The sequence below is a fragment of the Zootoca vivipara genome, chromosome 4 (assembly GCF_963506605.1).
Source record: "Zootoca vivipara chromosome 4, rZooViv1.1, whole genome shotgun sequence".
NCBI classification, from domain to species: domain Eukaryota; kingdom Metazoa; phylum Chordata; class Lepidosauria; order Squamata; family Lacertidae; genus Zootoca; species Zootoca vivipara.
This window is the reverse complement of record NC_083279.1, coordinates 79668204-79688816: the sequence shown is the minus strand read 5'-3', so window position 1 is coordinate 79688816 and position 20613 is coordinate 79668204. Positions and strand designations below refer to the sequence as shown.

At 40.6% G+C, this 20613-nt stretch overlaps 1 protein-coding gene across 3 annotated transcripts in view; it reads right to left on the bottom strand.

Annotated features, from left to right (window-relative positions):
* The window catches only part of SACS (sacsin molecular chaperone), a 40715-nt gene that overhangs the window by 11730 nt on the left and 8372 nt on the right, over positions 1-20613 (bottom strand). The window contains exons 1-8 of one of the 3 annotated variants that reach the window (XM_035114736.2): positions 14130-14275; positions 12666-12816; positions 11039-11126; positions 10563-10648; positions 9291-9402; positions 8688-8834; positions 6510-7992; positions 5752-5843 (exon numbers count right to left, since the gene is read on the bottom strand). In XM_035114736.2, the coding sequence (XP_034970627.2) occupies positions 5752-5843; positions 6510-7992; positions 8688-8834; positions 9291-9402; positions 10563-10648; positions 11039-11126; positions 12666-12816; positions 14130-14131 (2161 nt within the window). In that variant the 5' untranslated portion in view covers positions 14132-14275. Of the gene's footprint in view, positions 1-5751; positions 5844-6509; positions 7993-8687; positions 8835-9290; positions 9403-10562; positions 10649-11038; positions 11127-12665; positions 12817-14129; positions 14276-20613 lie in introns of those variants that run through there. The other 2 variants (XM_060273828.1, XM_035114738.2) reach the window with 2 other exon arrangements.

Genomic DNA, 20613 nt, shown 5'->3' with positions numbered 1-20613 from the left:
AGTAAGATTTTTGTTAAAACCATGAATTGCCAGTAGAAAAGAAAAGGGCACCAGTTATTTTACAGTTGTTCTCTAATAGATCTTCTGCTTGCTAGGAAACCGGCACACTTGGCCTTGTGGAAAGCTTACTATGCTCCACAAAGGGCCATGGGATAGTGTGCAAAGTATTTAAACAACAAGCCACGCCCTCTTCTGATCAAAAAGGTTACTTGCCCTTTTGTGGCACACCTTTACTACAGCCAGAGAAAGAGGCAGCTGCTGGCATTTATTTATACATGCTTGTACATACCCTGACACCCTACCAACTAATTACATTATCTTCGGATGGCAGACAATAGGACAAGTAGTCTACCACGTCGTCATTGTTTCCTTTCTTAGCACGCAGCATGTTCTACATTAGTCCTGCACACTGGCACTGTTCATGCCCAACATTAAGCCAAGCCATGGCTTAGCAGGAATGTGCAAGCATGGACTTCTGAAGTAAGGATTACGGCTGCTGCACTCCTAAATCTGTACAGAGCAGCCATTTAACCCAGTGGGTTAAGCCAGCAAAAAGGGTGGTGTTACTTGAACCATATTTTAAAGGCTTGTTTCCCATCTACCAGGCTCAGGTTGGCTCAGCCAGCAGAAACCCCACCTCTACAGTTGGGATCTGGTGTAAGTATACTGTCCTTTCAATGATCACTATAAGTAAAACATGTATTTAATATTCCACAACACTCTGTGTTCTTGTGTATAGCAGTGGATCTGCTTCTATTTGTCTCTGAAATGCTTCTCTAAGCATTCCCATCACCATTTACCAATATGACTTTGCTTTTTTACACTGCCAGCACATATGGTAGAAATCAAATTAATTCCAGACAAATCCAGCATTTTCCCTCCCTTGATTTACTGGTCATTTTACTTTTCGATAAAGTCCAGTACCATTGAGTTGCCATTTTAAAATAGTTTTCTTTATAAATCACAGCAACTGAGAAATTGGAGCCCTTTTGAAACAGAAATTGCCATAGCTCTCTTGGATGTCACTATTTATATATTTATTTTATTTCAGCATACAATTGTTAACTGTGCTCTTATTTTTTTAACAATCATTCAATAGATCTTTGAGAAACACCCTGATTTATTTGATTTTAGCACTGTTTCAAATTTATTCCAATCCATGCTGATTTCCTGGTGAAAATTAAAAAGAAAAAAGACACCACTGCTATTTGCTCTTTTAGGAAAACCTTACTTGCACACAGCCTGTACACAAAAGGTTGCCCTTAATGGGGCAAAAAACAGCTGGGGTGGGGCACTTTTCATTGGGAAAATGCTACAAGGGAAAATGATTTTTAAAAACGCTTCCCAACACAGTGGTCCCAATCCATATTAGATCCCCTGCTATTTGAAAAACCTAAAAAGGTAGTTCAATCACAGAACTATTATCATGTATAGTATTGTACTCTGTTAACAAGCACCTAAAGTATAGACCAACAGTTGGTCCAGATCAGCACAAGAAACACACACAAAATGCAGACAATACTAAACAAATCCAACATTTCTACCTCTTAAATCAAGACTGAAATTAATACTGTATTACAGGTTGCAATTTGAAAAAGTCACTCAATGTACACCAGAATAATACTATTTTCTACCTAATGGATCAGTGGAATTTCTTCTCCTGTTTTTACAAAAAAATTCAGAAACGTTTGATTGTTTTCATTTTCAATATCCACCATGCAACTGCCATTCCAATCATGCAAAGACAGATTTGCAAACAACTCATCTTTCCAGAAAATCATTTGATCATTTTATCACTACACACCTGCATGCTATTTTGCATTCCTTATGCAATCTAAAAGGAAGATTTGAAGAGAGGAAATGACTTTTCTACAGAAGATTTGTTTCTTCTACATTTTAACTGTAGAAGTGAACCACCTTTTCAAAGTACTGTTCCACCACTTCATTTTCTCCTAACCATAGATGCATGGGGGGGGGGGGGGGGGAAATGCAAGGAGAACAAAATGGAAATTGTAAAATATCTACATATTTACTATCTACAACTCTACTTATGGGCAAGTTTAAATGTTGTAAAAATATTGGAGGTTGCCATAAGATAAATTATGGCAGGGGCAAACAGACTTCAGGCTTATGAGATCTGCTTTACTAGAACCCCAAGAAAGATCCACCAACCAGAGGAAGGTGCAAATTAGTCGTGGAGGTGGAGCAGCATACTCAGAATTTAGGAACCAACTAAACTCAGGAATTTGTACACATTACCAGAACTGAGCTCACAATCCTGTCACACACAAAGTATCCCTCCCTCCCCCGCTTTCTTTATCTCAACAGCCTAATTTAGAAAGAGGGGGTAGCCTTATTGTTATTTTAAACAACTGCAAGTCAGAATCCTTCTCAATCCACTGCAAATCACTCAGAGATATGTGGGTACACCCGCCCAAACCTCCCTTTGTGTTTATGCTCTTTATTGCAGGTTCACTTCTTTGCAGGTATGCGGGCGCTGCTACGGTCTTACGATGGTTGCTGTTAAAGGACCGGGAAGGAATTTCCCCTGCATTGGCAGGTTTTGCCTTCCCCGTAGCAAAATGCCCCACCATTCCCTAAATGACAGATATGATAACCCTGATGTGCCTCAGATCCCCAGCTGGGGACTGGGAGGGATAAACGCCCAATGCCTAAGCCAAAGTCTTCCTACATCTGAAAGTTTAAATCAAGTTGTGGCCAATTTTAATCCCATAACATGTTGTTACGAGTCATTCATTCCCCCCCCCCCCCCGGTTGGCTCCTGGGATCGGGGGGGGGGTTCTACCTGGGCACGCAATGGGATAGCTCTGGAGCCGACTGAGAGCTCCCAAATAGGCTCTGCCCCCTTACATACACGAAGAGCGGACCGGAGCGAAGACTACTCCCTCTTGGTCTGCTCTCTCTTGGTTCTACCTCCGCCCATTGCAATTGGATCATTTTGAACTGAGGTTTGGCGGGAACCTCGAAGGGCTGTGATGAGCAGAGTGTGCTCTGCTGGGAGTCTCAGAGAATCGGGGGTGCTGGACGTGGGCACGCAAAGGGCGCCTCCGTTTAAGGGGGAAAGCAGTCACTCTTCTGCTCTCCCCTGCGCTAAGAGTTTATAATAAATGTAACCCTAGATTTTATAATTTTATTTCTTACACTACTGAGACAACCTGAGGGGTTTGAATGGAATCTCCTGCTACAACTTGTTAGGATTATAACATGATTCAGCCATGATAAATTGGCACATCCTATGCCCTTTTAAAATGTGGGGGTTGGGGGGGGTATTGGGTTGTTTTGATTTTGATCATATATTTTGCGCTTTTGTGCTTTTATATTTTGATTTTGTTCTGTGAACCGCCCTGAGACCTCTGGTTATCGGCGGCATATAAATTCTATTATTGTTATTGTTATTATTATTATTACCATGATTCCTCTTGAAGTGTTAAACTAGCATAAACTTGCACTGTCACATGTGCCACATTATATTCATTCTGCAAGCGTAAGAAATTGATATTTTTACCATTGCTAAATTTTGGAGATCTTTAAATCATAGAACTGTAGAACCTAACTTAATGGAATATTGGTATATTTGTTCTGGAAGCTAATTCTCATGAAAAAAACCTGATAGACAAGTAACGTGAGCAAAGAACCAACAAAAAGTCAGATTTTTTTGCAACTTGGTTCAATTTTATTTAGTATGAACTTCAAAGAAAACATGGATACAGACCACCTACTTCTCACAGGGACTTATGGGAATATGTTTTTATTTATTATTATTTGTATTGTATTTGTATTTGTTTGGCAAGATGTAGCACTCTTGAAGGCAGGAAGATGTTTGTTCATTCTGAAAACAATAAAAATTGTTTTAAAAATAAATCAATATTTTAGTGTGGCAGCACCTACATTTTGGAACTCCCTGTGTACTGGGATCAGGCAGAAATCTTTGTCGTACTCTTTTCAGCACCCGCTTAAAACATTTTTGTTCAGACAAGCCTATCCAGACAACTAGAGCACTTTCATGTATTTCAATCTCTTTAGCTTACTGTAATTTTTAATTATCTTTTGAACATTTTAAATACACGTTTCAAATTGAATTTTAAAACAATTTTAAGTTTTATTCTTTTTGTAAATCAGCAGTGTGGCATGTAAACTTTATGAAATAATTCTCTAAAGAACTTGAAGTGCACAGGAAGCGAGATAGGAAATGTTTTGCTTTTTATTTGGATATCCTGTTTATTGGTGTCTTTCTCATTTATGAATAAATTGCAATATAATTTTTAATTAAGATACATGTCCTATTGCATCAGCTCAACTTATACACACAATCTTTACAAAGCTTTTATAAATCTATGTGCAGTTTGCTCATAATGAAAACTGTTGTGTATAAAACGAAGTATGAACCACATATTGTATAGCATTCACAAGTTTCTTCAGCTTCCTGAGAAATATTCTTCTTATAACCTTACAGAAATTATTTTTCAAATATGTCTTTAAGCAGTATTAGTATAAGTAATTAAAATCTGAAAAAACACAAGTGAACCAGGGCTGTAACCTTTACCATTCTGGAACATGAGTCAAGCAGAACAACCAGTAATCAAACGCACACAAATGCTAGACTTTTGTTCAGCAATTACTCAGACAACAGTCCTACCTGAAAATCCCCAGAGAAGCTGTTGGGCTAAAATATAATGAAATGCATTTTAAGGAGGAAATGAAGATGATGATAATAATAATAATAATGACACATGACAACTATGATGTGTGCCAGAGCAAACTGTAACTGAAGTGGTTTGTCCATTTTTTTATACAGTATAAGGAAATGGCTGCTTTGGTTGGATAAAAGGGATTCTTCCATACGCACATTAACCATTTTCTTTCAAATAACCAGAATGAAAAATTTCCTGTTATACTAAAGGAATGTCCTTCACTTGGAGAAAATAGAGTGACCTTTTGTATATAGCAACAACTGTCAAAATCTCTGTTGCAGTTCTACTTTTATTCAGCATGTTGCATTATTATTGTATCAATGCATCTGTTTTGTTTTTGGAAGTTTTTTGTGCAAAGCTGGGCATAAATAAATATAGTTCTTGTCAGAGTTTGCTAACTTTACTTCTACACAGAACACAAGAAAAATAAGGGTAGCACTCACTAGGATGTGGCTATTTTTCAATATTGTAATCTCAATATTACATACGGAAGATCCGTACCACGAGTTGACATAAAGTGAGCCAGTTCTTCCCAGCAAAAGTTTTAAATCTGAAGAATGATTCACACATGATTTTTTTGTCTATGTTGATCAACATGAACAACAGCACATACTCACTGTAGTACACAATTCAGTAATAAACCTGACTCTCATGGATACATAAAATGATTATGGATCATTCAAAATTTCTTTTGAATTACAGTGGAGCTTCGGGTTACATTGCCTCCGACTTATGCCACCCTTGGCTTGTGACCGGTGCAAACCCGGAAGTATCGGAACAGGTTACTTCTGGGTTTGTGCTGTTCGCACATGCGCAGAAGCGCTAAATCGTGCCATGTGCCTGCACAGATGCGACACTTTCAGGTTGCAGCGGGGCCTCCGGAACGGATCCCTGCCATAACCTGAGGTTCCACTGTATTTCATTCCTTTTGCTTTTACTTATGTCCATTCTTAAGTGTTTTGTGTCCTGATTAGCTTACAGTGTATGTGTTTTAGTGGACTGTACTTGTGTCATGATAAGCCGTATAAACATATTTTACCTCTGCTTTTTGCAGCATCTTTCAAAGCAGCCAGAACTTGTGGCTTCAGATCATCAGCAAGTAATCTTCCTTCAAGACCTGGGAAGAGGGACCTAGTATGTCATTAAAAAGAGAGTGTTGATCATCCATGCAATTTGTGTCATTTTTCAAAGGCACAAATACTGTAAATGTAGTAATATTATTCATTAAATTTTTAGTGAATAAGTTCTTATCCTCTCCATGTTCCTGCTCCTTCCAAGCAAATGATTAGGGTATACCTCAGCCAAGATTGTGCGGCAAGACAGCCCCACTGTGGCCACACACCTCACAAAAAACACCATTGTGTCACACCTCTCCTAGGAGGAATAGCAACTCTTGGAGAGGGGAAGCAATTGCTATTGAGACTGCAGCATGGGGATGCGGTGGGGGGAGACAATTAAAACCTTCCCTCATATGCCACAGTCAATCCCTGGCTACCAGCCATAGACAAGTGGAATGCATTCATGCTTTTTCTAGTATTGTCTAGTGGGTGGGCAAGTACATTACAATATGCTTACCAAGCATGCATGGGAATATGGTCATAAAGATGTGCTGCATCTGAGTATGTGGTGAAATGCCAAACCACAGCCTCCATTCCCAGCTCACAAAAGGAAGACATGCATAGTTCTGTGACTCCATTGTACAGAACTGTATGTTATACTCTGTGAACTATACAGAGTAACATTTAAATAAAAAAATTACACCATTATAAAAAATATGCTAGAAAATGCATGTTATACCTTGGGAAACTTTCTGAAGTTATATAAATTGCATCCTGATCTGATGTAGATGAAGAGAATGAAATAAAATTCCCATTTTGTAATGGTAAAAGCTCCAGTCCAATAAGCTCACTGTAGTTTCCATCACTAAGCACAAAATCTAAGACATGAAGCTTTTCATCAGCTGGTCCCTTGTGTCCAGATTGCCTTAATACTTGCCGCACTGTACCAGGAGTCACTTTTTTCACAGGTTTTGTACTAGAAACCATCAGGTCAACTGCATTAGCAATATTGTCTGGTACCTTAGCAACCTCTTTCCCTGAGACCTGGAGGTAGATTAGCACAGCTTGGGTGTATTCCAAACTCTCATCCATTTCTGAAAAATATACCTCCTCAACCTTTATCCAGTTATCAGTGATCGAGTAAATAACTTCATTCTGGAACAACTCATTCAAAAGAGGTTCTATAATTGGCTGCCAGTGAACTTTTGTTTTGTTTTTGTGTGGCCATAATCTATAAATTCTCTCAGCTGACAGTGGGAAATCTGAATTCTTTTCTGTTTCCATTCGTTTAATTGCTTCCAATACAAGTGTTGCATATGCTTTGGGGACCACACTGGCCACAAGCAGCTCATTCCACAGGGCTGCTGGATCTCGCCACTGATCAAGCTCTCGCCATTTGATACTTCTTCTGTTATCTGTAAGGCCAAAAAACCCACTCACGTGAACTGGAAGTCCTGTCTTACTTTCCTCGCCAGGAGGTAACGGAAGAAAACAAAATGCTCTTCCTGAAAACTCTGCTGCAGCTCCTTTTCCCTCTCCATCACTTGATAAAGACATTGCTATGCCAATAGTTGGAATATACTTCAAGTCATCAGCCAAAGAGTCCAATTCATTGCATATTCCTCGTCCTCCAACACTGTTACATACCAACCATGATGTCTTCTGTGCATCTTTAACACACTCATCTTCTAAAACTATGTTTATGTGGTATGTCACACATGTTATACTATTACTCGGAACACCTTTACAATATTGGCTTATTGCATTTCCCAGAATCTTGATTGAGTTGGGTCTTTCATGCTTCAGAGCTTTATTCTCACTGGCAGTGACTCTAAAAATTGGTCGCTCAGTCCCATCAGCTTCCCTAACGTGTAATGAGACATCTTGCACACTTTTAAGGAAGAGAAGTACTGTATCTGCATCTGCTCTGAAGGATTCAAATAATTCAAGAACCTTTTCCTTGTTGTACAGATTGCTACTTAACTGGGAAGGCTGCTGGCGAAGAGGGAAACGAAAGAATGTACCAGGGAAATGACCAGTATTGAAGGTTTCCTTAGTGCTTCCAAACACACCAACAAAAGGCTTAAACTGGTCTGTCAACTCATTAATTTCTTTGATGTCATCCTTTAGATTCCAACATTGACCTGATTCATGGGGTCCAAAAAGTGTTTGATGAGGGTCCAGCATTCCAATTTGGTCACCACTGAATATACTAGGAACATCTACAAAATAGAAGCAAAAAAAATATGAACAGCTTGTTTAGAAGTCTACAACAACAAAAGCCTTAAAATCTCTTCAATTATTACCTATACAACACTCTAACACATACAGTGGTGCCTCGCTTAACGAATGCCCTGCTTAACGAAATTTCCGCTTAACGAAAGGATTTTTCGAGCGGAGGTTACCTCGCTAGATGAATGCGTTTTATGAAAAATTCGTCTAGCGAATCGCGGTTTCCCATAGGAATGCATTGAAATTCAATTAATGCGTTCCTATGGGCAAAAAAAAATTCAAAAAAATTCAATGCATTCCTATGGGATTCGCTAGACGAATTTTTTGCTATAAGAAAAGACCCGTGGAACGAATTAATTTCTTCTAGCGAGGCACCACTGTACATTAAATTAAGTAGGAAAAGAAGAAACCACTACTAATAACAGGAAAAGTAAACACCACAGAACCCACAGTCTTTCTCCAATGCTCAGGGGACAAAAATTCTACAAAGCACACAATAAATGTTTTAAATGAAACTACTTTTGGCGGATTTTTCTTCCCTTTATACAAGCTCATACCTAGAATAACAACTTTTAAACTTGGAGCAAACCTTAAGTGAATGCACAGGTGCTGTTCATTCTCCCCCCCCCCCCAAAAAAAAGAATGCAACATTAATGCTGCAGCATAAAAAATGCATTGTAACTACCTGTAATGTGATAAACTGAATTAAAACCAATTCCAAATCTTCCAACTTTAAGAGGATCATCTTTCTTTCTGCTTCTTGCTATCTCCTGAATTCCATGCCAGTCTTCAGGGGTAAAAACTGCATTGTTGAATACATAAAGTGCAGGACCTAAAGGGGTGAAAAGACATGGAAAATGTAAAAAATATAGGCTCATTTGGAAACAGCATAGATATTTAGATTTGTTGAGAATTAAATTACTGAGTACTATAAAGAATATTGAGACAAACGGAAACTGACTTTGACCCCCAACTGATTCTATAATTCTGGACTAGTATTACATATTTTAAAGATCCAAACACTTGTTTCTAATTCATTTTCACAATAAACCTAACTAGCAATAGCACAGATCGATTAAATGGTAGTTTAAGACGAGAGCCAATTATCTTGAGCCACAAACTGATACAACTGGATTACTAACCAAATACGTAGCTGTTTTTGAAAGCCAAATGTTAGATGTAAGCCTAGCTGCATTGTTTTAGAGTTAGCTATGCTCCTCAGTATATCACTACACTACAAGAAAACAAATAATTCAGAAGAAAATTAAATATGGAAAAGATAACTTACCCTGATATTGTGCCATGTCTTTAGACCACAGAGACTCTGTCCCATACTGAGTCTCATCATATAGAAACTTAACTTCTGTGGCACCAGCATCCTCTGCATTTTGAATCAATTCCTGAAAACAAAACAAATATGCAATAATTAGCAAATGGGATTAAATGACATCAGCAGATATCCTACTTGACTACTGTATTCAACTCTGCTTGTGATGGAGTGATTAGATGCAATATAGACTAAGATACAACATAGCGGAAGACGGTGGCATTAATATCTCATTCAAGTTCCAAATGTTTCAATTACTTTTTGGTAAAGGCATTATTCCCATGCTGGTCAAGCATACTTAAGGGCAACATATAGTTAACATATATTTTTTGTAAATTATCAGCACTTCAAATTCTGAGATTCTTATCCTATGTGGAACCTATATAGTGACACCTCCTTAAACTACCATATATATACAAATATAAAATTTGTCAACAAAACTATAAGCACAGTTCAAATACAACAAAAAACAATGATTTTTTAATATGTACCCAGGGCTTGCCGATCAGAAGGTCGGCAGTTTGAATCCCCGCGACGGGATGAGCTCCCGTTGCTCGGTCCCTGCTCCTGCCAACCTAGCAGTTCGAAAGCACGTCAAAGTGCAAGTAGGTAAATAGGTACCGCTCCAGCAGGAAGGTAAGCGGCATTTCCATGTGCTGCTCTGGTTCGCCAGAAGCATCTTAGTCATGCTGGCCACATGACCTGGAAGCTGTATGCTGGCTCCCTCGGCCAATAAAGCCAGATGAGCGCCGCAACCCCAGAGTTGTCCGCGAATGGACCTAATGGTCAGGGGTCCCTTTACCTTTTACCCAAGCAAAAACAAACCTCAGGCTTCCAAGTATCTGACTCCTCTTACCCTGCTCTTCACTTATGAGGAGAAGACATTACAAGCTCCAGCTTCTATCAATAAATCATGGTCTAATATCTTGGTTGGCACACATACACACAACTAACCCAATGGTTTGGACACACCATAGTTTCCCGTGAGCAGTTGAAATGGGAAATCATGGTGTACTGTAAAATAACAAATGGAAGTTTTTAATTTCCTTCTAAACCAGGAGGAAAAACAGAATCAATAATGTTATTCAGTACCCCAGTTCCATATTTAAAAATGTGCAAAGCACTGTTCATTAACATATTTATAGCAAGGTATTGTTTTTTCTTACTTTAAAATGTTTTCCTTACTTTAATTTCCTTGCATTCCTTATTTTAAAATATGTTATTACACTGTACCTTAAGAATCTGTCCTCCTTCTGGATATCTTCTTAAAATATCTTTAAGGAAATCAACAAGCGGTGGAGTTGTTTGTCCAAAACGACCTAGAAATGCAGAAGAAGCAAAATGTCATGTACTCGTTTTAGGGAGAAAAGACACATAATTGTTACTCTTGCAATTATTAGTTTCAGGTTCGTATTGCAGATTGTTAATTCATAGATTACAGGCTAGGAATGTAACACTATAAACTGATGAAAAGGATAAAATTGCTGAAAATATTTGAAAGAAAAATGTATGTCTTAAATCATTGCACTATAAGATAAATTGACTCATACAGGAATGTACACTGCAATTTTTCCTTTAGACAGAAATCTGTTTTTGTAATTGAATGATTTGTTTTAAAAATGAATATATGCAGAGATGAATAATAGTAAAAAAAGTGGAGAAATGAGAGATGCAAGGGTAAAGGGAAGATTTATTGTAATTTACTATACCTCCTCCTTTTAGGCCCTTTGACAAAAGATTTAGAAATACATGATTCTGAGAAGTCTGAAGGTCCCCAACCTCAACACAGTCTGATAACTGAAAGGGAAAGGTTTTTTTTTAATGTTGTGCATTCTTGAATATGCAACATATCAAAAGTATATAAACTGCTTCAGCCTGTGAAGATAACCAGTCAACAAATGAGCTGCCGTAAATATCTATCAGGATATATTTATATTTATCAGGCATGGGAAATTTCTGGCCTCTGGATCAAATTGGGCCCGGTAAGGGTCCTAATTTGGCCTATGGGGCTGTCTTTCCCCATATGACATAGAAAAAGAAAAGCTTTCTTCTTCATCAGTGTAAGTTGATTCAATAAAATATATAATTGTATCTATTTATATGAAATATAGTTGCATATAATTTGAATCAGAGCAGATCCTCATTATGTAAACATCATCTACACTTTAAAAAAAATCAAAGACATGCTTTCTTGAAATATGAAGCACCAGCTCCAAATCATCAGTTCTAAAAATCTGGGCCCTCAACCAATACAGCTTAAGATTTGAAGAATTCTCCCCCAGCCATCACAGGTTTTCTGGAGATACCTGGCTATATCTAACACTGTGCAAGAAGCATTACACTCACACAAGAAGACATCTTCTTCCTGTTCTCTCCCCATGCCCACCCCCACCCAAGTCTGCTCCAGAAGATACCCCGACCTTCTGGAGTAGATTTTGAGGGTTCACAGAGGGCTGCACAGGAGATCAGTTCCATTAGGCACACATGAAGTCTACTGCACACATGAAGCAGCATCACTGGATACCACCCACTCATTTCCCTGCTCATTGTAAAGACCTACTTATTGCACTGGAAGAGCAGAAGACCAGACCCACCAGCACATCACAAGCTACCCTAACAAATGACTTGCTTTCCAGGTCTCTTAAGACTATGTGAGGAAGGTTCATAGCTCAATGGCACAGCATCTGCTATGTATGCAAATGTTTCTAGGTTTAATTCTCAGCATGTCCAAGCTGGGAATATCCCCTATCTCAAGGGTGGCCAACTCCCAAGAGACTGCGATCTACTCAGAGAGTTAAAAACAGGCAGTGATCTACCCCCATTTTTGGGGGGTTCAGGTTGAGCTTTTTTAGGGAGGAAAGCCCGTTTTTTAGGGGTTCAGGTCAAAATTGTTGACCTTTTTTAGGGGAGTCAAAGTTGTTGAGCTTCTTTGAGGGGAGCCAGTGATCTACCACAGGCATCCAGTGATCTACCGGTAGATCACGATCTACCTGTTGGACGTGCCTGCCCTATCTGAAACCCTGGGGCGTTGCTGCTAGTCAGTCTGGACAATATTGAGCAACATGGACCAGTGGTCTGATTCAGTACAAAACAGCTTTTCCTACACTGGTCAATATGATATATTAATATGAAACACACGGAGGACGTTTTTAGGGGATTATATGTTGAAATCAGTATCAACCATAATCAAAATATACTCCTTACTAATACAACAATTTATAATTTAGCTAATCTGTCAATTAATGCTTTCTTGTATTTCTCAGAAGGAAAGTAACAATTTCAAAACTACTTCAAAAAGGGTATCTGGAAGATTTCCAGAAGACTGAGGAAGCTTACCTCTCTTCCCTTGTGGTAGAGACACTGCTCAGCTACAGGAAAACCCGTCTCTGGATAAATTAACTCTTTTATGGATGCCACAGACACTGAAGAAGGCACCTCAAACGTCCTGCAGCCCACATAGTCATGAAGCACAGTCACTGTGGCTGTCCTACACCAACAATAAAGGAGAGGGCATTTTATTTGAATGAATGGAGAAAGGAAACATCAATACAAAGCCAAGCAGAGCTAGACATCCTTTCTTATTAGAAACTACCTATGTGTATTACCTATGAACTACTAAAACCATCCAAGATAGCGGCCTTTATCAAATGCTGTAATTAAAGTACTCTATGCGCTGTGTCATAAACCTATTTTCAATCAATTCCATTGAATGACTCTAATATTATCAGAAAGGGGTTACAAATTCTGCTCCTTAAATTATGTTCAGAAGCCTACAGCCACTGAACTCCATAGCTGTTAACCAAAGCACCAAGTGTTTGTTTTTCTTTGCAGGAAATATGCCCTAACCCTTGATCACTTTAGCAGATGTTTTTGTACCTTCTTCAGTTTTATTAAAATCTTTTTGAAACAGAGCACAAGGCTGTATTCTAAGACTGGTACATCATGTGTAATCTCACTGTATACAAGTTGTACAAGTGACAAAGTATTTCAATCATGGTTATACGTTACGGATTGACTTCAACTAACTTTTGCTACGAGTAGAAATTAATAGCCATGATTAACTTAGGTATATTAATTTCAATGGGACTACTCTAAGTAAAAGTCAGTTGATGAAAACCTATATGATAGCTATGATCTTTAAGTTTCCTTCTTAAGAATTACTTTATCTGGCCCTTACACCACCACAATACACCAGGGGCAAAATCTGGTCTTTCAAATTTCAACAAATTCGGTGCCACCCTACTTCTCACCTTCCGTTCTGCTCTATTCACTACATTATAGTTGAGATGCCCTGTAATGCCCCTTATGCCCAGCACCCAGTCCTGCTGCCCAACCAAGAACGGGATACTCAGCAAGAGTCCTGTGTCAGGCAACAAGTTGAACACACTTATAGCTGCAGAAGCATTCTTGGTCCACTGCCAATAACGTCAGCTGCATGAAGCAGATATGGAAAGTGAGGATTGTAAGGTGTGTGTGGATGCTCGCACGGGATAAACAAGGCAGAAAGGCAGGCAGGGAGGCACGCACACGATCGACCTTCAGTATCCATCGAGTCTGCGGCCCGTGAAAGCTCGACACAACCAAGCTGCAAGACTTGAAGGCACCACGCGGGTGTGTGGTGTGTGCTTCCCGCCCCCTTGCACGACACATGTAGCCCAATCCTAGGTCCCACTCCTTCCTGAGTAAAAAGAAGGTCGGGAAGAGCCTCGAGGGGGCGGAGAGAAGCCAGCCGACCCCCGACCCACCCCTTTCTCCCTCGCCCCGAAGCGCGCAGCCCGCCCGCCGCCCGGCCTCACTCACATGCCCCGCCGCCCGGCCTCCTCCGCGCGAGCCAGGCCCGCTCCGTCCGTGACAGGCAGCTCGAAGCGGCGCCGCTCGCGCCCGCCAGATTAGAAAAAGACCGTTAGCCGCGACGCCTGCCAGGCCTCTCTCTCAGCGCGCCTCCTCCTCCTGGCGACGCCGGTTCCGCACATGGGGAAGGGGTGGGGACTTGCCCTGAGGAGGACGGGCAGCAACCGTCGGCTGAGGGAGGCGCGAGGCGATTCTCCGCCGCAGGGGAGGGACGAAGGAAGGGAGGGAGGGAGGAGGGAAAAGCTGGGCTTGCTGCCGCCGCCGCCGCCGAGGAAGAGGGTCGAGGGGCAAGTCGGCGTGGAAGGAAGGGGCGGGGAGGGCCGGCAAACGCAGGATGAGAGCCCCGTCCCTGCAGACAGATCCGCAGACGCTTCGTTAAAAGCAATAGTAATCGTGGCAATAAATCTCCTCACGAAGCGCCCGCCCGCTCGCCCTGCGACGCAGCGTGCGCAGAGGACCCACGCCCTCTTCTGCCGCGCTTGTCCCCCGTGAACAAAGGCGGGAAATGCGCGCCGCGCAGACGCTGCTAGGAACGTAGGGAACTGCCGCGTACAGAATACAGTCATTTGGTCCGTGTATAATAGCCCCCGTGTTGTCGACCCTGGCTGGCAGTAGCACTCCAGCGTTTGAGGCAAGGGGTCTCTCCCAACCCCACTAGGGAGATGCCGAGCGAGGGTTGAGCCAGAGACCTGAATGCAAAGGTGATGCTCTACCCTTCCAGAACTCTCCTTACTGCATGCAGTGCACCCCACTTTCTTCTTCTCAGAAAGTGGCTTCCGCCTCTGCTCTTGTCAGACAAATGCTCCTGTCACTGCAGGGAGCTCGTTAATTGCAGCGGGGACATTTTTTAAAAGCCTGCTTTTCATGAGGGTGTACAGTACATGTAAATTGCCCTGATAGCATCTTTCCCCAGGATTACCACTGACAAAAAAGCACATAATTTCTTTTTCAGTTCAGTATCTAGACATCTTTGCAGATATAATTGGGCGGTGGGAGTAGTGTGCAAGTTTCAAAGAGACCTTGAGCATGTTTGTTCAGAAGTAAATATGGGACAGGGCCATAACTCAGGGGCAGAGCATCTGCTTTGAATGCAGAAGAGCCCAGGTTCAATCCTGGCCATCTCCAAATTGGGCTGGGAGAGACCCCAGTCTTAAATCCTGCTGCCTGTCAGTGTGTATAATGCTAAGGTAGATGGCCCAGTCTTGACTTGGTATGAGAGCTCAAAGGCAGCTTCCTATGTTCCTGAGTAAGCCCCAGTATCAACCTGCATCCTCAGCAAGTGCCCTAGAAATAGCACAATTTTGAAACAATTCAGACAAGGGGCAGCAATATCTTTGTACTGTACATACTTTATGAGCCATTTTAAGTTAACTTTAATGTGCTTTTTTGCACTCATGTGCATATATCCCCATATAGAAACACATTATCATGAATTATGAACTGTCAAATAAAAAAATTCCTTCAGTAGCACCTTAAAGACCAACTAAGTTTTTATTTTGGTATGAGCTTTCGTGTGCATGCACACTTCTTCAGATATCTGAAGAAGTGTGCATGCACACGAAAGCTCATACCAAAATAAAAACTTAGTTGGTCTTTAAGGTGCTACTGAAGGAATTTTTTTATTTTACTTCGATCCAGACCAACACGGCTACCTACCTGTAATATGAACTGTCAATACGACTTTTGAGACTAAAAACATGTCAAAGCGTAGGGGCACTGATCCTTACTGGAGCAAATGGTACGTACAATACAGTACATTAATTTTCACTCTCTTCAAAAATCACATCCTTGGTCAGCCCCTCGACTGCAGCATATCATGCCAAAGTTCACATCCCATTAATTAATTCCCACCACTTGATTCCATGCTTAAAACCACTCTTTCTGAGCAAGCATGCACAATTTTATTCCATTCATATAACTGCAAAAGAAATACATAATCCTTTCACTCATGCTTTCAAAAAATGTTAGGCATTCTTAATCCAAAATACAGGATCTTATTTTGAAAATACAATTGGGTCTTTCAAAAAGACATTTAAAATTTGAAATACAGATACATCATTTCTATGTTTGCAAACTAAAAAACACTTTTTTAAAACTAACATTCCCTTTTTGACCTAAGAAAGAGTAATTTCAATGGCCAATCTTTCTAGTGTATCCCCACAAACAAGTAAAATCAAGTTGCGGATGTTTTTACCTTCTCACAAATAGTAGTTTAAGCTTAATTTTAAAAAATCTAAGTGAAACCCCAAGGGAATTAAAATAAGTAGAATGTGATTTCCTGAGCTGGAATTTGTCCAAGTCACTGAATGGAACAAAGAAACTAATTCATATGAATTGCCATGGGATTTAACATGAACACAAGTGACCAAACATCTGAGTGTTGTCTTGAATAAAAGCAGTTGTAAAGCTCATGCTTTATAGAAAGCTTTATAAAGTGGTTATCAACTCAATTAATGTTGTTGTTGTTGTTTAGTCGTTTAGTCGTGTCCGACTCTTCGTGACCCCATGGACCATAGCACGCCAGGCACTCCTGTCTTGCACTGCCTCCCGCAGTTTGGTCAAACTCATGTTCGTAGCTTCGAGAACACTGTCCAACCATCTCGTCCTCTGTCGTCCCCTTCTCCTAGTGCCCTCCATCTTTCCCAACATCAGGGTCTTTTCCAAGGATTCTTCTCTTCTCATGAGGTGGCCAAAGTATTGGAGCCTCAGCTTCACGATCTGTCCTTCCAGGGAGCACTCAGGGCTGATTTCCTTAAGAATGGATAGGTTTGATCTTCTAGCAGTCCATGGGACTCTCAAGAGTCTCCTCCAGCACCATAATTCAAAAGCATCAATTCTTCGACGATCAGCCTTCTTTATGGTCCAGCTCTCACTTCCATACATCACTACTGGGAAAACCATAGCTTTAACTATACGGACCTTTGTCGGCAAAGTGATGTCTCTGCTTTTTAAGATGCTGTCTAGGTTTGTCATTGCTTTTCTCCCAAGAAGCAGGCGTCTTTTAATTTCGTGACTGCTGTCACCATCTGCAGTGATCAAGGAGCCCAAGAAAGTAAAATCTCTCACTGCCTCCATTTCTTCCCCTTCTATTTGCCAGGAGGTGATGGGACCAGTGGCCATGATCTTGGTTTTTTTGATGTTGAGCTTCAGACCATATTTTGCGCTCTCCTCTTTCACCCTCATTAAAAGGTTCTTTAATTCCTCCTCGCTTTCTGCCATCAAGGTTGTGTCATCTGCATATCTGAGGTTGTTGATATTTCTTCCGGCAATCTTAATTCCGGCTTGGGATTCATCTAGTCCAGCCTTTCGCATGATGAATTCTGCATATAAGTTAAATAAGCAGGGAGACAATATACAACATTGTCGTACTCCTTTCCCAATTTTGAACCAATCAGTTGTTCCATATCCAGTTCTAACTGTAGCTTCTTGTCTCACATAGAGATTTCTCAGGAGACAGATGAGGTGATCAGGCACTCCCATTTCTTTAAGAACTTGCCATAGTTTGCTGTGGTCGACACAGTCGAAGGCTTTTGCATAGTCAATGAAGCAGAAGTAGACGTTTTTCTGGAACTCTCTAGCTTTCTCCATAATCCAGCGCATGTTTGCTATTTGGTCTCTGGTTCCTCTGCCCTTTCGAAATCCAGCTTGCACTTCTGGGAGTTCTCGGTCCACATACTGCCTAAGCCTGCCTTGTAGAATTTTAAGCATAACCTTGCTAGCGTGTGAAATGAGCGCAATTGTGCGGTAGTTGGAGCATTCTTTGGCACTGCCCTTCTTTGGAATTGGGATGTAGACTGATCTTCTCCAATCCTCTGGCCATTGCTGAGTTTTCCAAACTTGCTGGCATATTGGGTGTAGCACCTTAACAGCATCATCTTTTAAAATTTTAAATAGTTCAGCTGGAATATCATCACTTCCACTGGCCTTGTTATTAGCAGTGCTTTCTAAGGCCCATTTGACTTCACTCTCCAAGATGTCTGGCTCAAGGTCAGCAACCACACTACCTGGGGTGTACGAGACCTCCATATCTTTCTGGTATAATTCCTCTGTGTATTCCTGCCACCTCTTCTTGATGTCTTCTGCTTCTGTTAGGTCCTTACCACTTTTGTCCTTGATTATGGTAATCTTTGTACGAAATGTTCCTTTCATATCTCCAATTTTCTTGAACAGATCTCTGGTTTTCCCCATTCTATTGTTTTCCTCTATTTCTTTGCATTGCTCATTTAAGAAGACCCTCTTGTCTCTCCTTGCTGTTTTTTGGAAATCTGCATTCAGTTTCCTGTATCTTTCCCTATCTCCCTTGCATTTTGCTTGCCTCCTCTCCTCCGCTATTTGTAAGGCCTCGTTGGATAGCCATTTTGCTTTCTTGCATTTCCTTTTCCTTGGGATGGTTTTCGTTGCTGCCTCCTGTATAATGTTACGAGCCTCCATCCATAGTTCTTCAGGCACTCTGTCCACCAAATCTAAATCCTTAAACTCAATTAATAGGCACTCTTTATAAGGGTGTAAAATGGACTAAGAAAACTGCTGAATACAATGCAAGGGAATAAATTCCTGAACTTTATGCTGATGATACTGTTTTATGCACATCAGACCCAGTTAATGCTGAAAGGTTATTTAGTATAGAATTAGAGAGCCTTTTTATGTCTCTGGACTTAAGGTAAATTTTTAAAAATCAAAAGTAGCATTCTTCCATACTCCCCCACAACTTAAGGAAACCTTATCCAAAATACCTTTTACATACAGTCACCTAAGCAATACACATTACTATACATAATTTAATACAGTATCTGTAAAAATTGTACAGTGGTACCTCAAACGACTCAACAACCAATTTTTTTGATTTACGAATGGGGGTAATGTCCGTGTGCTTACGAATGTCTCGACATCCGGGAAAAAAAACCATGGCGGTTTTAGATAGGGATTTTTCGACTTACGAATTTTTCAATAGGGTTGCTTCGACTTACGAATTTTTCCATTTTCAATGCATTCCTATGGGAAATCGTGTTTCCAATGGCGTTTTTCGACTTACAATTTTTTTGACTTACAAAGGTGCCTTCGGAACGGATTAAATTCGTAAGTCGAGGCACCACTGTAATAATTTTGGTATACAGGCGGCAACCATTTTGTGTGAGGGTTCTATTCCTGACCTCTGCACATGTCAGTGGAGCGCACATAAGCCCATTCCGCTTCCATTCTGCCCTCTTCTGGGTTCAAAAGGAGCCGTGCATTGGCAGTCATATGTCAAGAGGACACGTGCAAAGTGGTTACTGCCTGTATACACTTCGACACAACTTTGTTTAAAGATGCAAATGAATAAAAAATATTGTTACAAAAATCACACAAACTGCTGAATAGATGATTCAGCTCTACACTGCAGTTTATACGTTTAGTATCATGTTTGTAATGGACAGCGTTCCACACTTGGATCCATGTTCAGCAAAGAACAGCAATTCTCTCCAACTACCAATATACCCAATCAGAGGAAAATAAGTAACCACGGGTTCTTTTCTTAGCACACCCACTGATTTCCTGTGCCATACTAAGAATGCCATGATTTCCTGTGCAAAGTCCTTGATTAAGGCAGGAACCATGTGCACAATGTCTTGTGAAGCCCCCTCTTCCTCTCACCTATATATTATCAGCTCTAATAAGGTGGAGATGGAATTGAGAGGATAGGTGGGGGAGAGGGAGTACTTGAACTGATGCGGGCTTCTGTTCCTGCCTCCCTATCTGGCACATTTTAGAGCTGACAGCTCAGATTTTCTTTTCACAATGCAGGAGTACCACACATGCCCTTCAAGTGGTGGAGACAAAGATTTTTCTCCCTGTTGCATTATTTTGCAGTGTTAACAGTAGGTCCAGAAGAGCCAGCCATAGATCCCTCTTGCTGGCAACTATTTAAAGTCTCGGCAATTCGCAAAACAGATCAATATTTTAGCTCAAAAGTAAGATACTTGATAGCCCATCATAGGAATTATTGCGTGTATTCAGACATTTTGGTGCACTTGGAAGAGTTTATAAAGAACAGAATATGAAACAAAGTATGTGTGTTCTTGCTGTTGAGAAAATGCCAAGTACAAGAAGTACACATACCCAGGGCTGATGTAATTTACCGTACAGTGGAACCTCGGTTTATGAACACCTCGGTTTATGAATTTTCGGTTTATGAACGCCGCGGACCCATCTGGAACGAATTAATTCATTTTCCATTACTTTCAATGGGAAAGTTCGCTTCAGTTTATGAACGCTTCAGTTTATGAACAGACTTCCGGAACCAATTACACCCATGCTTCAGTTTATGAATGCTTCAGTTTAAGTACTCTGCGGACCCATCTGGAACGGATTAATCCACTTTCCATTACTTTCAATGGGAAAGTTTGCTTCAGTTTATGAACGCTTCAGTTTATGAACAGACTTCCGGAACCAATTG